Source organism: Drosophila rhopaloa, unplaced genomic scaffold (assembly GCF_018152115.1).
Source record: "Drosophila rhopaloa isolate 14029-0021.01 unplaced genomic scaffold, ASM1815211v1 contig_163, whole genome shotgun sequence".
NCBI classification, from domain to species: domain Eukaryota; kingdom Metazoa; phylum Arthropoda; class Insecta; order Diptera; family Drosophilidae; genus Drosophila; species Drosophila rhopaloa.
The window spans coordinates 12,562,544-12,578,864 of NW_025335043.1; the positions used below are offsets into that span (position 1 = coordinate 12,562,544).

General features: G+C 34.4%; 3 protein-coding genes across 9 annotated transcripts in view; 2 read left to right on the forward strand and 1 right to left on the reverse strand.

The window, feature by feature from the left end:
- The window catches only part of LOC108051050 (triple functional domain protein-like), a 43,797-nt gene extending 39,531 nt beyond the window's left edge, over positions 1-4,266 (reverse strand). Inside the window, exons 1-2 of one of the 4 annotated variants that reach the window (XM_017132988.2) lie at positions 4,132-4,266; positions 3,037-3,449 (exon numbers count right to left, since the gene is read on the reverse strand). In XM_017132988.2, the coding sequence (XP_016988477.1) occupies positions 3,037-3,215 (179 nt within the window). In that variant the 5' untranslated portion in view covers positions 3,216-3,449; positions 4,132-4,266. Of the gene's footprint in view, positions 1-3,036; positions 3,613-3,831; positions 4,093-4,131 lie in introns of those variants that run through there. The other 3 variants (XM_017132989.2, XM_017132990.2, XM_017132992.2) reach the window with 3 other exon arrangements.
- Positions 4,267-4,529: 263 nt separating this feature from the next.
- On the forward strand, positions 4,530-13,760 carry LOC108051056. Of its 4 annotated transcripts, none has more exons than XM_017133005.2 (4): positions 4,530-4,589; positions 10,697-11,097; positions 11,177-13,533; positions 13,591-13,760. In XM_017133005.2, exons 2-4 carry the CDS (start codon positions 10,746-10,748, stop codon positions 13,729-13,731), a joined length of 2,850 nt encoding a protein of 949 aa, XP_016988494.2. In that variant the 5' UTR covers positions 4,530-4,589; positions 10,697-10,745; the 3' UTR covers positions 13,732-13,760. The 4 variants fall into 4 exon arrangements, with proteins under 4 accessions (XP_016988494.2, XP_016988496.2, XP_016988493.2 ...); XM_017133007.2 differs by lacking the exon at positions 4,530-4,589 and adding an exon at positions 4,852-5,203 and having other exon boundaries at positions 13,580-13,760; XM_017133004.2 differs by lacking the exon at positions 4,530-4,589 and adding an exon at positions 4,854-5,203.
- Positions 5,191-8,648, forward strand: LOC108051054. Its single transcript, XM_017133000.2, has 3 exons — positions 5,191-5,732; positions 5,872-8,303; positions 8,360-8,648. Exons 1-3 carry the CDS (start codon positions 5,366-5,368, stop codon positions 8,522-8,524), a joined length of 2,964 nt encoding a protein of 987 aa, XP_016988489.2. The 5' UTR covers positions 5,191-5,365; the 3' UTR covers positions 8,525-8,648.
- Positions 13,761-16,321: the final 2,561 nt, after the last annotated feature.

Consider the following 16,321-nt stretch of genomic DNA (forward strand, 5'->3'; position numbering starts at 1 on the left):
TTTGTTGTTCAAGTTCTGAATACCCTTTATTAACATGATCAAAGGTATATTAAATTAAATAACAATATGATAACCAACATTTGATAAATTGTAGGAAAGATTACTAAAATGGAATGAAACAATATTATCTTACAAGTTGATTCACATACTATATTTTAAAATTATACAAATTTGTTGAATCTGTTATCTATATACATTATATTTTTACGCTGAAATTGCCTTATACAAAAGATTAAAAAAAAGATGATGCTTTTTATTTTTTATCTGATAACACATTTTAAAAACGAATTATAGAAAAATTAAGCGATTGAGTCCAACTAAGTTACTTAAATTAATTGTAGGTCTTTATTTAAAAACTTCATGTTAGGGTATAAAAAATGAAAACCAAAAATAAGGAACCAGAAGAAAGAAAATCAGCAGATAAAGCGCACAGTGGGCAGACTGCAAGAACGGACCACAAATTCCGTGGATGGCAGCGATGAGATAAGGGAACCCCAGTTCCATTTTGTATATTTGGAATATGGACTCCGACATCGATGGCGTCGTCAGCGAGTCGATTTTCTTATCGGCCGAACCTGAAGTGTCTGCCATGGTTCCATTATTTGTGTCGTTCCTCGTTTCTGGGTGGGGGATCCAGTGAAATGTGGGACACTGATAATACAATGCTTTGCTTGTTACCCGGCTGATAACAACTAAATGGAATACGGCGTGGGAATTTGCCTCCAAGTGATTCATGGCTATCGAAAGTTGTTAGCACTTCAATACAGCTGAAATAACTCTACATCATTCTATGATTGCGCCAATAAGCATGACTAAATAAGCGAGGAACGTGCGTTTCTCCCTTTCTCAATGGTTGTCGCTTCTTTTTCTGATTTTCTACTTCTTCAGCAGATACTATTTTTCATCAGATACTCTTGTCGTGTGTCGCAATCTTGGGTCGCCATCATCATCAACTCCCGGCTCTGATTATCATTCCGAGTTTGTTGCCGTTGGCAGACATCTCGATAGCAGTTTGTTAGAATGCCCTAGTCTTGGGAATAAGTTTGTTCACTACTGGATTCTTTTAGTTCAAATTTAAAAAATCTTATACGTGGTATTTATGAACATAAAACACTTGGGAAAATACAATTAAATAAAAAGACGTAAATATAATTATCTAAGGTCATGAAATTTAAACAATTTTAAATTTATTTCTCAATAAAATAAATATAGAGAAACTTGTCTAATAGTTTTAATCGTTTTAGCTAAAATTATTCTATTACTTCTTCAGTTAAGGAATTAGGAAACACCTCTAAGCTATTGTTTAAATTAATTAACCGATTAATAGCTTCTAACTTTTACTTTTAAGGTCTATAAAGTTATGTGGTTCTTAAGTTCATTGTTACGGAGGCATCACTGTTCGCCCAAATTACCCTTTCTTTTCTTTCTTTCTTGTTTTATGGCTCATTTTGGTTTTTGTTGTGGTTTTTTTAGTGTTTGGGGCAGCAGCAAAAAATATTCGCATTCTTTGAGTCTCGGTCTTAAAGTCTTTGGGAGCCGGTCCCCAGTTTTTGCCCATATGTATGCGGTCGTATCTGTGTGTTCTTTTGCTGCTTCTTCTTGGCTCTTGGTGCTTTCTTTATCGCACAGATTTATGAAACTTTTGTTGCTGCTAGTTTTTATTTAAAAATGTGTACATTTATGACTTTTTTGCACTGCCTGACCCTCTTTTGCCACCCATTTTAACCTCACCCTCTTGCGATTCAATGTCAACAGCAGCTGTGAAAGAGATGGGAGGCAAGAACAATGTGCGTGCTGTTCTTGCAATCGTCTGACGATGATGATTCATAAAAATGCGACTGCAGGCGGACGACTATAACAGGAAAATCAAGTGGAATGTGGCACTGCAGCTGCAGCAGCTGCTACCCCCTCCCTTCTCCCTCGTCCACCCCTGCATCCTCACCCTATTCAGAACATATATACGATATATAGGTGCGGGTGAGGCGACGACGTCGTCACTCTACCGAAATTGCAAACGAAGCGCAGCCAGCGACGTCGCGACGTCAGCTGACACAATGGATTGCCATTGTACTGGTACAGTGAGCCCCACTAACGCGAAACAACTGGTCTTTGGATTTTCTAGAATTTAATAGCGTCATTAGCGGATTATATAAAAGCAATTAATTACTTAATAATGTTCATTGCGATAAGAAGCAAATTGAAATTAAGGTTGTGAAGGACAGATTAGTTTTCCTAGTGCGGAATCCGAAAGACCCCAATAACTACAATAACAAGAGATCACTGTAAAATAATAACAAAATTGAAGAGGCTGGAGAAATTTCTGACCAATGCCGCCAAAGGCAACATTGCAGTATAAATATCTAAAAACTTGACGTATTCATTTCACATAAACTAAAAATAAAGCTTACAATCGTGCAATACACTTTAAACGTATACTTTAATTACGCTAAACCGGCCTGGACGTTAATATAACAAAAACGTGATCTAATAAAAAAATATATCTATTCTGTCAACTGAAATATTTACATTTTCATTAGGTGCCACATGATTTGGGTGAATCATTATAAGATCTAGGAATTTTGATTTTTTTCGTGGTCGTTAAATGACTTAGTGATGAAAAATGTCTATAAAAAACCTAGATGCATATGCTGCGGATTGAGTCGACTACAAAAACAATAAAATAACATATTTAAATTTATGGAATAGTTTAAATAGTTTTAAATTTAAGTCCTGCACCATATTAGCCAATAGGGATTGCTGTTACCTTCTAATTTGAAGAACAGTATCATTTTTTTATTGCTATTTTGTGTTATTTAAAAGTGCAAAGCGTAGTTTTTATTATTACTAATAAAAATAATATTTTCCTTAAAAGTTGTTTACATTTAGTGTTGTCTTTCTGCTTTTGTTTTGAATACTTTTTGATACACGTGTTTGAATAATCTTTGCTGTCTAAATACTTAAATCATCGCTCACTTAAAACTTCTCCAATTAAGAGGCAAACTTAGTTAGCTTAGGGTTAATTGGGGTTCTGCTAACCTGGGAATGCTGATCAGGTAGCTAAGGAGTCGCCGCAGATCCTCCGGCTTCAGTCGATCCCGACGGGGCGTGGCAGGGAAGCAGAGGAGCGGTCCGCCCCTTCGATCCCGTCCGCCGGTTAAGAAAACGACCCGCTCCTGCAAGAGGGTCAGCAGATCCCTGGCACGTTGCCCATCCATTTTGGCAACAGGGGGTTAAGTGGAGCGACGAACACGAGGGTTAAACACTGGATCTCCACCCGATTTTATTTTTAATCCAACGCTGGGCACTGCAGCATAACGAATTCAGCCTCGAATTTCACTTGGCTAACAGTAGTATTAGTTATTATTACGATCCGCTGCTCGATGTTGTTGCATTTTGGCTTTTATTCATTGATTTTCGCGAATTTCTCGCTGGCATTTTCATGGTCACTCCTTTGATGTTTTGTTGTTGCGGTTTGTTTGTTTGTTTGTGTCGGTGGACATGGATGAAAAATTAATGGATAAGCGGGGGTACATATTAGCAATAGTTATTACTCTTTCTTTATTTTTTTCACATTATTTCCAATTATTTACGCAATTTCATTGGTTTTTATCCCTATTTCAATGGAAAAGTGGAGTTTTTTTCTTCAGTCACCCTCGCGTTTTTGTGGGTGTGGGAGTAAGAGGGAGATAAAAACAGACAAACACACACAAACATAAGGGGTGCATATATGGTACATATGTACACATATGTACTCCCGTTAAATGTCATAAATCACACGCAAACTTAAAACTTAAAACCTAATAAAACACGCACGCACACTCAAAAACATACTTCGTAATTATTTTTAAACAGACAATCATTTGTTATTCCAAATGGTTAAAAATCCACGTTTTCTTGCTTTTAATTGACTTAAATATTAACATTAACTCCAGCCCAAACACAAGAACACACACACAGAGGAATGTATATATAGCTTGCACATATATATAATCTGTATCATCACATCATCCGCAAGCAGTTCTCTGCGTCTTGACTCTTCTTCTTTCCACTGCTTGTGCCACCAAATTGATTTTTTTCACTCGCGCTGCTTTTGTTTTCCATTTGTTTTTTCCTGGGGAAAGCACAAATTACCGTTGTACGCAAATTGCGGAGCATTTCAATATATGAATATATTTTTCGTTTTAAAAGCGGCGATTTTCCGAAAAGCGCTCTCTGTTTGTTTAAACTAATAAGGTTTTGCGAAATTAACGCTCCCGTCTAGAGCTGTCAAACTATCGATGGTACTATCGATGGTTAATAGCAGGATTGCCCATCGGTTTTTCAAAAACTATCGCGATAGTATCGCCAAATATACATTATTAGCTCTTATTAAAAGGCTCTTATATGCTAACTAAAAAAAAAATAGGTTGCAGGAGAACTCTATATTTTTAAACTATATCAACAGAAAAAGTTCAAGTCGATACTATCGCGAAAAAATAAATAGCAAGTGAATGGTTTGACAGCACTAATCGTCAGAAGTGTGAGCGCATCCGGCAACGCCGGTATTACTGTATTAGATAAAAACATCAATTAATTTATTTTATAGCTAGGTAAGTTAACTGAGAGAAGTAAAGTTATATGAATATATTTATTATAAAATATTTTTATTTTCTGGACTTGATTTATTATTTTTTTTAACATACAACATTTCAGCCGTTCATCACAAAAAAAATTAAACCCTATTTGGGTTTTATGATTGTTTTTATGATTTCTTAAGACTATTGTAATAAATTTAAGTTAGCTATTTAAAATAAAAGCAATCACCAAGAATAAGCATTTAGTTAAAAAAAATCAATTTTTCTAAGCCCTCCCGACAAAATTTGGCGATCGTCAGTGTGAAGAATTAGTCATTTCTCCCTTATCTATGTATGTATGTATGTATGTATGTATGTATGAATGTACAATTTGTTTTTTGTCTTAGTTGAGAAATGCTTCAGTCGAACTTATGTAGCTCAAACACTTAAATCGAAACGTATAAAAGCGGATTAGAGATAATCTTACAAAATCTCTATAAATTTAAAGAATTTAGTAGTGAAAAATTGGTCAAACGGAAGTTATACGGTTATTTCCCTGTTTTGTGTTTATTTGAACATTATTCAGTTCGCTTCAAGTATCCACACAGTAAAGTCAAATCATCATTGTAAAGCCTTGTCGAAATACTCTTGTACGCAAATTATTTTTATATTCAGCAAAAATATATTATTTGAATTGTAATTATATAATAACGCATTCGGATTATTGTAGATCTTATTCGAGTTCTAAGTGAAAGTGAAAATCTATGGGTCTCAAAAAGGTCTCTTGATAATTAACCGACTGAGCCAAAAAAATGGACGAGAACGAGGAATTTATTCTCAAGATCGACTGCCTTTTGGAGATAATAAAATATGTGATTGCTGATTGCGAGGCGGAGCGCAGTTATTGCGAACTGTTAAAATATAATGATTTAATCAACTTTGTGCTGGCCCATGAATTTTTCCTGGAACTGCTTAAGACTCATCACAAACATCTGTATGCGGATCTTGAAATGCCTCTGGTATGCAGAATTACAAAGATACTAATCGATCGACGAGTCAATAAGTCATCAAACGGGAATGAATATTTCTGGAAATCCCTTCTGCAATCTATCAACCAAAAAAGCCCTTTCTATGTTAGATTATCTTTCGATGATGTTAGCATATACGCTCGAATAACTAGTAAGTTAGATACTTTTGTAACATTTATAAACTTACAACGAAGTCCAAGTTCATATTATCTACTATTTGAAGGAAAAATAATTTATTTTCTAAATAATTAATAATATATTTATTAATATATTAAATTTGTTTTTTTTAGGCATTTTAGATAAGCACCTCTCATACGATTATACAGAAAAGAAAAATGTAAATATTTCATCAGAAATGTTAATTGACATCTGCCAATGGAACCAAAATTTGAGATCCTTGTCCTTTGAGGACACTGAAATCCAAGGAAGTCCTTCTGATTTTGCTCCCCATTGCGGAAATCTTGAGGAGCTAAGAATTAAGTTGAATCCGGAAAACGGCGTTGCCCAATATGCATCGTTTGCCAAGTTACCCCATTTTAAATCATTTATTATAACTGGAGTTGAAAGTGGATCTCAACTACTATTCTTTAATGATTTAAAGAAGTGGCCTAAAAGTCTTACACCTTTAACACTGACCATCGAATATATTATGACCGAAAAAAGAACGTCAATTACATTTGCGACTTTAAAATCTTTAAAATCTTTAAAAACAAAAAGTATCGACTTTTTTAAGTACGGTAAACACTGTGTGTTATTTAAAGCTGAGTACGATTTATGTAAAATATCGGAAGAAAATTTTTCAATTGAAGAATCTCTCGCAAACAATATTTTCGATAGGAATGTCTTCATTAAGTTTGACAGGAATAAGGGAGAACTTCAACTAAAGATAGATCAAAATTCGTACATTGGCCAAATGGGTTCCTTATCAAAACTTCCCAATCTAAGTTGCTTGATCATAAATAATGCATGTGAACGAAATCCCAGTACACTTGCACAATTTCTCAGATCAATGGTTCCAAATGGGTCATTTGCTTTAAAATACTGCATAATAACTAAGGGGTCTGTAAACCAATTAGTGTGCCTAGAACTTGCAAAAATAAACTCTATTCGGTTACTGGCGTGCGAGTTCTCCGAATTGGACTTGGTCAAGTTTTTGAAACCATTAACTAACTTGCAGTACCTGGTAATCGATGCTCAAAAGTCCACTAATTTCAATACTTCAGACGTAGTTTCTAGTATGCTAAATGCATGTCAGGTACATGCTACTTTAAATTGCCACGATTTTAAAATCATCTTAAACAAGATTAAGAAAACTATGGTAGTTCTTATGTACACGGAGTGTAAGGCTGACATTCTAACACTTCTTGCTCTTCTTAAGGACGTTAACACCCTCGAAATCTCAGGGTGGCCAACTGGATCACTTAATCCACTTTTCGATGTAATTGCCACCAGCAATTTAAGTGCCATCGAAGAATTAAATATAAGATATTTGCATGACAAAAGTTTTGAAGATGTCTCAAAAGTGTCAGAAATGCAAAACATTAAGAAATTGTCATGCTCCTTTACAAATTTTGCTGGAATTGAGAGTTTGGCCGACTTGAATAATCTTGAGGATTTGACTATATCAGGAGAAGGAAACCTAGCCCCACTTTTCAAGAAACTCGCTGACAGGAATAGAGTACAGCGTATTCACCTTTTGAAAAAAATCGTTCCCGAAGAGGTTAAAACGCTTTCCCAAATAAGGTCAATGAAAAAACTACACTGCCGATTTACTGAATTGGAAGATTTACAGTCCTTGTCTGAGCTAGCCAACTCGAGTGTTGAAGATTTGATTGTAAACTTATCAAGTCCAAGCAATTCCCTACAAAAATTATTTGCAGCATTTTCTTCAAGTACCACCACTAGGCTGCAGTGCCTAGAAATTTTTTACAAAACGGATGACACTGCCTCTTGTAAAACTCTTGACACAACAGAAATGTCTGAAATTTCTAAAATAAAAGGTCTAAAAAAATTAAGTGCAGGATTCATTAATGCAGAATGCACGCAGATGTTAGTCCGATTACCAAATCTGGAGCACTTAGTAATTAAACACGTTTGGCAATATGAAATAAGCCCATTGGAACATCTTTTGTGGGATTCGGTTCACAAGTCACCGAGTACTCTTAGAAAATTAGACTTAAAATTCTGGATTGGATTCAATGAATGTAACTCCGTGTCTCAACTTGAAACTTTGGAGTCTTTAAGTTGCAAATTGAACGAAGAACCGGGGATAGAAATTTTGGCGAACATAAAAAAACTAAAAGAGTTAATCATCTATAAGGCAGAGGGCTCTCTCAGTAAACTTTTTCGGGCTTTTGCATTGAAAAGTGAGTCAACTTTACAAGAACTTCATACACCAATTATATGTTCAGATGAGATACGTGAAATATCGCATATTGAATCGCTTTTGAAGCTAAATATTTATAATAAAAGAGGAATTAACTTCTGGCTAAATCCTCCAAATGGCCATAATTCACTAAACATAGATAGCAATATCTTATTGCCGATTTTTCAATCTTGTCAAAAACTCGATTGCGTCACATTCGATTTTGAATCCGGCGTGGCAATGGCTTCCAACTTTGTAAGCGAAGTAAACACAATTTTGAAATCCATAAGGAATTCTTCACTTCAAAAACCGCTGAAACTGGCTTTACTTGGAAAATCCACATCTTCAAAATTCCACGTAAGTATTATATAAGTGGCACAACCTATCAGTTAATAATAATGTTGTTTTAACAGTTAGAAGACATAGATGAAGCATTCTTGACTGTCTCCTATTCAACAAGTGATCTATATAATGCTGTAGGACTTTCATATGATTCATCCGAATCATATTCCAACGACTCAGACATCGCCAACCCAGATGAATATGAATTAAACAATTTCAATCTTTTTTCTGGCTGAGCAGAAATATATATTATAAATATAAATATGACTGACTTTAATATAAAAATGTATTAAGTCTTTGATTTAGCTTCCTCACTTTAATTGAACTATTGAATGGCTAGCCGCAAAACCAGTTCCGTTTTGTTTCCCAAGCGACTGCTTTATTTGTTTCAGATTCTCAAAAACGAATAATTGGAGAAAATCAAGCTTATCGTAGTGCGTACAAATGTTCAGGGCGACGCAGTACAAAAGTTCATACATACATACTTATGATTTGTGTTCACATATGCTGATTGTAAGCTGCTTGCCCGATCCCGATTCATAAGACAAACAATATTTTAAATTCTTTTCAATAAAAGGAAAAACTTTTAGTCATTCTAAACATTATTTCTCATGTCTGTTTATAACATAAGTAATAACAAAAAATAAGCAAACTTCGGCAAGCCGAAGTTTATATACCGCAGCTTATATACTTGCAGTTATTACAAAACAATGAGCTCAAAGAAATTTGGTCGACTAAAATCGAATTTTTGAAATTTTAGTAACACCTTTTTGCACCCTTTTTTTTTGCCCACCTTTTTTTTGAAAATATGGAATCTTCAAAACTTTTTCGAAAACATTAAAGTTGACTTTTTCACATTTTTTTTGAATATATTTGCCTGCAGAAAATATCGTTTGCCCACCCTTTAAAATTCGTTATTTTGAAAAAATAAAAGATGCCCACTTTTGCTCAACCAAGCGCGCAGAATCTATAAAATTCGTGCCTATTAAATATTTTTATTTTATTTTACTGGAATCACTTGCTATCAGGCCAATTTGATTGTAGTTTGACATACAAATTAACCATATGGTTTCTTTTCGCTTTCATAAAAAATTAGAGTATTTGGGCAGAATAAGTTTTGTTTGGCCAACATCTGGTTTATTTGTATTTCAAATTAAAATCAAGTTAGGAAATCTATACGCACATGGCGCGGTTTTTATAAAAGCGAAAAAGAAACCATAACAAACCACAACTGATAACAACTGATTCCAGTAAAATAAAGCATGAAATATTTATACCCGTTACTCGTAGAGTAAAAGGGTATATTGTATTCGTGCAAAAGTATGTAACAGCTAGAAGGAAGCGTTTCCGACCCTATAAAGTATATATATTCTTGATCAGGGTCACTAGCCGAGTCGATATAGCCATGTCCGTCTGTCCGTCTGTCTGTCCGTATGAACGCTGAGATCTCGGAAACTATAAAAGCTAGAAGATTGGCATTTTGCAAGCAGATTCTAGGAGTTCCTACGCAGCGCAAGTTTGTTTCAAAATGGTGCCACGCCCCCTTTAACGCCCACAATCGCTTATATACGATTTTAAAAATTTAAATATTTCGGAAAAGTAAAAATGCAGTTTTATTGTGTTTATCAATACCTATCGAAATGTAGAAGAAATTTTTCAAATCGGACCATTCGTTAAAAAGTTATGCGTGATCAAAGTTTCTATCTCCATCTCCCTCGCACTCCCTTTAGCTGAGTAACGGGTATCTGATAGTCGGGGCACCCGACTATAGCGTTCTCTCTTGTTTTATTTTATTTTGCTGGAATCACTTGTTACCAGCCCAATTTGATTGTAGTTTGACATAACAGAGATTACATTTATAGAATATTTGGGCAGAATAAGTTTTGTTTGGCCAACATGCGGTTTAATTGTACATAGATATGTCCAATTAATATAAAGTTAAGAAATCTTTTGGACATGGGGCTGTTGTACCTCTACAATCATTCTTAATTCTAAAATATATTCAAATCTTAAAATAAAATTGTTATGATTGTAGAGGTACCTGATTTTGCCGACGATACTACCTTATGTTATTGTATCATGTTCTGGGGCCGGTCGCTTACAAATTTGTGCGTCCATTTTCGTTGTATAAAATAATAATGTCGTTGATGTATGGTTAGTGGTTTAACCAAGAAGATTCTGTAAAGGGAAAAAACTCTCCTTACTAGTATCCATACAATAAAGTCAAATCAACATCGAAGAGCTTCGTTGAAAATACTCATGTTAGTACTACGTTTTGTTTTATGTGTATTAGCTCAAATGTATTATTATAATATGAAATTGTAATTTTATTTAAAAATGCTTTGAATTCATTAAATGTATTCAGATAAGAGTAGCCTAATTTGCTATATATTTTTCATTTTTTCTAGGTGAAAGTGAAAAAATTGTGCTTCAATAATTTATCGACTATCCCAAGAAATGGACGAGAACGACCAATTTATTCTCGACAGCGACTGCCTTCTGGAGATATTAAAATATGTGATTGCTGATTGCAACACGAATGACCTATGTGATGAAATGTTAAAGTATAATGATTTAATCAACTTTGTACTGGCCCATGAGTTTTTCCTGGAGTTGCTTGAGACTCATCACAAACGTCTGTTTGAAGTTCTTAAGTTGCCTCTTGTATGCAGGATTACAAAGCTACTAATCGATCAACGAGCGAAAAAGTTTTTTTTCTGGAAAGAACTTCTAAAATCATACAACCAAAAAAGTCCTTTCTATGTTGAATTGTCTTTTGGTGATGATTACTTAACGATTGACATAAAAGGTAAGTGAGAAGTTTTAATATACTTTTTGTAACTTTATTAAACTTACATCATTTAAATTTATTTAATTAACTTTTTAAGGCTTCTGGAGATACAAAACAGAACAAATTGATAAAATGGTTAAAATTTCTGCTGAAACGATAGTTAACTTCTGCATCTGGAACCCGGATTTGAGAGTTTTGTCCCTTAAGGGCACTGAAATCCATGAAAGTATTTCCGATATCGCTCCCCATTGCGGAAACCTTGAAAAGCTGAGAATTATGATAAATCCGAGAAGCGATGCTGCTCAATTTGCATCGTTTGCCAAGTTACCTAACTTGAAAACTTTTATCATTACTGGAATTGAACAAAGCGGTTCATCATTGCCATTCTTTAATGATTTAAGAAAATGGCGCAGACCAAAAAGCCTTCAACCTTTGACACTGACCATCGAATATTGTAAATGCGATAAAAGTGCAGCGATAGAGATAGTTGACGCACTGCGATGTTTTCGCATGTACAAGCCTTTTGACAATTTTGGATATGCTAATAAGACTTTTGTGAGATGCGAATACGATTTACATAAAATTCCGGAAGACAAGAATTTAATGGAGGATTCCCCTGAAACCTTTCCTCTATATGATGGTGTCCTAATGGAGTTTGACAGCAATAAAGGAAAACTTGTGCTTGAAATACATGAAGATTCGAGCTTAAGTCAGATGGAATGCTTTTCAAAGCTACCCAATCTAAGTCACTTGGTCATAAAAAACACACCAAATTATGTAAAAAAACGTAATTCACTTGTGAAATTATTTCAATTAATGGTCCCAAAAGGGCCATTCGCCTTGCAATCTTGCAGAATTAAAGAGCTAACAATAGATCGATTAGAGGCCATTGAACTTGCGAAAGTAGAATCAATTCGATTTCTAGACTGTCATTTATCTGAATGGGAATCGATTAGGTATTTGGGTCAACTAACTAACTTGCAACACGCACTAATTCATGTCTGCGAACCCATTTCGTCGGAGCTAGACTTTAATTTGATATCTGCACGTCGGATACAAGCTATGATAGCTTGCAAAGATTTTAAAATAAAGATGAGTGAGGGAATGGCCCAGATTGATTGGAAAAGTTGTCGTTTTGATGATGCTTTGTCATACCTTGACCAACCTAAGAACGTAACCACTCTCGAAATCTTAGGGTCCCCAATTACTAAATCACTAAATAAACTCTTCGAAGCATTCGCCACCAGTAATGTAAGTTCAGTCGAAGAACTGTGTTTTTGGAGTTTGACAGAAATTCAAACCATTAGGAAGCTGACATGCTCCTCATCAGTTTTAACTGGAATTAAAAAATTGGCTGAGTTGAATAATCTTGAGGACTTGTATATAAAAGGAAAAGGAAACCTAGCCGCACTTTTCACTAAATTGGCTGAAAAAAATATAATTAAAGGTATTCGACTTTCCGAAATAATTCGTCCCAAAGAGGTATTAATGGTTTCCGAAATAAGGTCGCTGAAAAAACTGCACTGCGGTTTTTCTAACACGCAGGACTTACAATCCTTGTCGGCGCTAGCTAAGTCGAATATTGAAGAATTGATTGTAAATGCAGACAATTCCCTACAGAATTTATTTGCAGCGTTTTCTTCAAGTAGTACCACTAGGCTGCAGCACCTAGAAATTGTTGGCAAACCTCTTGACCAAACAGAAATGTCTGAAATTTCAAAAATAAATGGTTTAACAAAATTAAGTGCTGCATTCTTTGATTCAGAATGTGCGGAGATGTTAGTTCGATTACCGAATCTGGAGCACTTAGAAATTAAAAAGTTTATGGGAGATCAAACAAGCCCATTGGAAAATCCTTTGAGAGAATTGGTTCACAAGTCACCGATTACTCTTAGAAAATTAGATTTGAAAGTCTGGATTGGATTCAATGAATGTAAATCCTTGACTCAACTTGAAACATTGGAGTCTTTAAGTTGCCGATTGCGCAATAATCCGGGCATTGAAATTTTGGCGAACATAAAAAAACTAAAAGAGTTAATCATCTATAAGGCAGAGGGCTCTCTCATTGAACTTTTCCGGGCTTTTGCATTGAAAAGTGAGTCAACTTTACAAGAACTTCATACACCAATTATATGTTCTGATGAGATACGTGAAATATCGCAAATTGAATCGCTTTTAAAGTTAAACATTTATAATAAAAGAGAAAATAAGTTCCACTTCCTAAATCCTTCAAATGACCATAATTCACTAACCATAGATAGCAATATCTTATTGCCGATTTTTCAATCTTGTAAAAAACTCGATTGGGTCACATTCGATTTTGGATTCGGTGCGGCATTGGATTCCAACTTTGTAAGCGAAGTAAACAAAATTTTGAAATCCATAAGGAATTCTTCACTTCAAAAACCGCTGAAACTGGCTTTACTTGGAAAATCCACATGTTCAAAATTACATGTAAGTATATTTAATAAGTGACACAACCTATCAGTTAATAATAAAGTTGTTTTACAGTTTGAAGACATAGATGAAGCGTTCTTGACAGTCTTCTGTTACACATATAAATCGGATCTATATACGGCTGCAGGACTTTTATTTGATTATTCCGAATCAGATTCCGACGACTCAGACTTCGACGACCCAAATGAATATTAAATCTTAATAAACATTAATCATTAACGAAATTATCTTCTTTGTCTGCCTGCTTCGAATACTGTGCAGCTAATTCAGTTTATGTCCTCGTTCGCCCCACCAAATTTATATTAAAACGTGATCTGCCACTAGTTACTATGATGCCTCGAAGTCTTTGGATTCCTGCGGATTTCAAGTGATGTCCCTGCTCCGCAAAAAACAGACACAGTCAGGTATCTGAATCTCGGAGATTATGCCTTCAACTTATTTTCTGGCTGAGCATGACGAGTGCTCAACTCCCATAAATATTAATATATATATAATAATCATTGATTTAGCTGTTACTCTTGGATATGATGGGTACGTTGTATTTGTTTAAAAGTATGAAAAAAGCGTTTCCCTGCCTATTAAGTTTATATATTCTCGATCAGGGTCAAAAGCCAGTCGATCTAGCCATGTCCGTTCGTCTGTCCGTATGAACGTCGTGAACCGGTCACCATAAGTGCTAGAAATTTGGAAAAGTAATAACGGTTACTATGAAGGATATTCTTATAAAATTGTACAAATTTAACTAATCAAAATCATTTTAACAATATTTAAATTATTTCGGTAAAAAAAAAAAAAACATTATCTTTCGTAAATTGAATAGGATTCGAAAATTGGTCCCATTTAAATATTGCTTCCTCACTTTAATTGAACTATTGAATGGCTAGCCGCAAAACCAGTTCCGTTTTGTTTCCCAAGCGACTGCTTTATTTGTTTCAGCTTCTCAAAAACGAATAATTGGAGAAAATCAAGCTTATCGTAGTGCGTACAAATGTTCAGGGCGACGCAGTACAAAAGTTCATACATACATACTTATGATTTGTGTTCACATATGCTGATTGTAAGCTGCTTGCCCGATCCCGATTCATAAGACAAACAATATTTTAAATTCTTTTCAATAAAAGGAAAAACTTTTAGTCATTCTAAACATTATTTCTCATGTCTGTTTATAACATAAGTAATAACAAAAAATAAGCAAACTTCGGCAAGCCGAAGTTTATATACCGCAGCTTATATACTTGCAGTTATTACAAAACAATGAGCTCAAAGAAGTTTGGTCGACTAAAATCGAATTTTTGAAATTTTAGTAACACATTTTTGCACCCTTTTTTTTTGCCCACCTTTTTTTTGAAAATATGGAATCTTCAAAACTTTTTCGAAAACATTAAAGTTGACTTTTTCAAATTTTTTTTGAATATATTTGCCTGCAGATAATATCGTTTGCCCACCCTTTAAAATTCGTTATTTTGAAAAAATAAAAGATGCCCACTTTTGCTCAACCAAGCGCGCAGAATCTATAAAATTCGTGCCTATTAAATATTTTTATTTTATTTTACTGGAATCACTTGCTATCAGGCCAATTTGATTGTAGTTTGACATACAAATTAACCATATGGTTTCTTTTCGCTTTCATAAAAAATTAGAATATTTGGGCAGAATAAGTTTTGTTTGGCCAACATCTGGTTTATTTGTATGTCAAATTAAAATCATGTTAAGAAATCTATACGCACATGACGCGATTTTTATAAAAGCGAAAAAGAAACCATAACAAACCACAACTGATAACAACTGATTCCAGTAAAATAAAGCATGAAATATTTTTATTTTATTTTACTGGAATCACTTGTTACCAGCCCAATTTGATTGTAGTTTGACATAAGAGGGATTACATTTATAGAATATTTGGGCAGAATAAGTTTTGTTTGGCCAACATGCGGTCCAATTGTACCACTACAATCATTCTTAATTCTAAAATATATTCAAATCTTAAAATAAAATTGTTATGATTGTAGGGGTACCTGATTTTGCCGACGATACTACCTTATGTTATTGTATCATGTTCTGGGGCCGGTCGCTTACAAATTTGTGCGTCCATTTTCGTTGTATGAAATAATAATGTCGTTGATGTATGGTTAGTGGTTTAACCAAGAAGATTCTGTAAAGGGAAAAAACTCTCCCTGCTTTGTTCTCTCTCTCTCTCTCTCTGCCTACGAGCCTGTTTCCTAATATTTTTTATGCAAATGCGTACCCTGATTACTCGCTTGCGGACGACGAGAGCGTGCGGTTGTGTTAAATAACATATTGTAATCAACAACTGAAGTGATTTTAGTACTATGCCGCGCCGCACTCTCAAATTATCGAATACAATTAATAAAGACACAACACGACATTTATTTGTGTTTTAATTCAAAGTTCTTAACCCAAAGGGTGGATAATTTATTCGACTCAAACTCAATAATTTCACTATATATATTACATATATATATTAAATAATTTCCACACACAGTTCGTTCAGCTCGCTTCTAGTATCCATACAATAAAGTCAAATCAACATCGAAGAGCTTCGTTGGAAATACTCATGTTAGTACTATGATTTGCTTTATGTGTATTAGCTCAAATGTATTATTGTAATATGAAATTGTAATTTTATTTAAAAATGCTTTGAATTCATTAAATGTATTCAGATAAGTGTAGCCTAATTTGCTATATATTTTTCAGTTTTTCTAGGTGAAAGTATAATTTACCGACTATCCCAAGAAATGGACGAGAACGACCAATTTATTCTCGA

Coding starts and splice junctions, on each gene's coding strand:
- LOC108051054 (XM_017133000.2), top strand. CDS start 5,366: ATGGACGAGAACGAGGAATTTATTCTCAAGATCGACTGCCTTTTGGAG. Junction 5,733..5,871: donor CATATACGCTCGAATAACTA/GTAAGTTAGATA, acceptor TGTTTTTTTTAG/GCATTTTAGATAAGCACCTC. Junction 8,304..8,359: donor CCACATCTTCAAAATTCCAC/GTAAGTATTATA, acceptor TTGTTTTAACAG/TTAGAAGACATAGATGAAGC.
- LOC108051056 (XM_017133005.2), top strand. CDS start 10,746: ATGGACGAGAACGACCAATTTATTCTCGACAGCGACTGCCTTCTGGAG. Junction 11,098..11,176: donor CTTAACGATTGACATAAAAG/GTAAGTGAGAAG, acceptor TAACTTTTTAAG/GCTTCTGGAGATACAAAACA. Junction 13,534..13,590: donor CCACATGTTCAAAATTACAT/GTAAGTATATTT, acceptor GTTGTTTTACAG/TTTGAAGACATAGATGAAGC.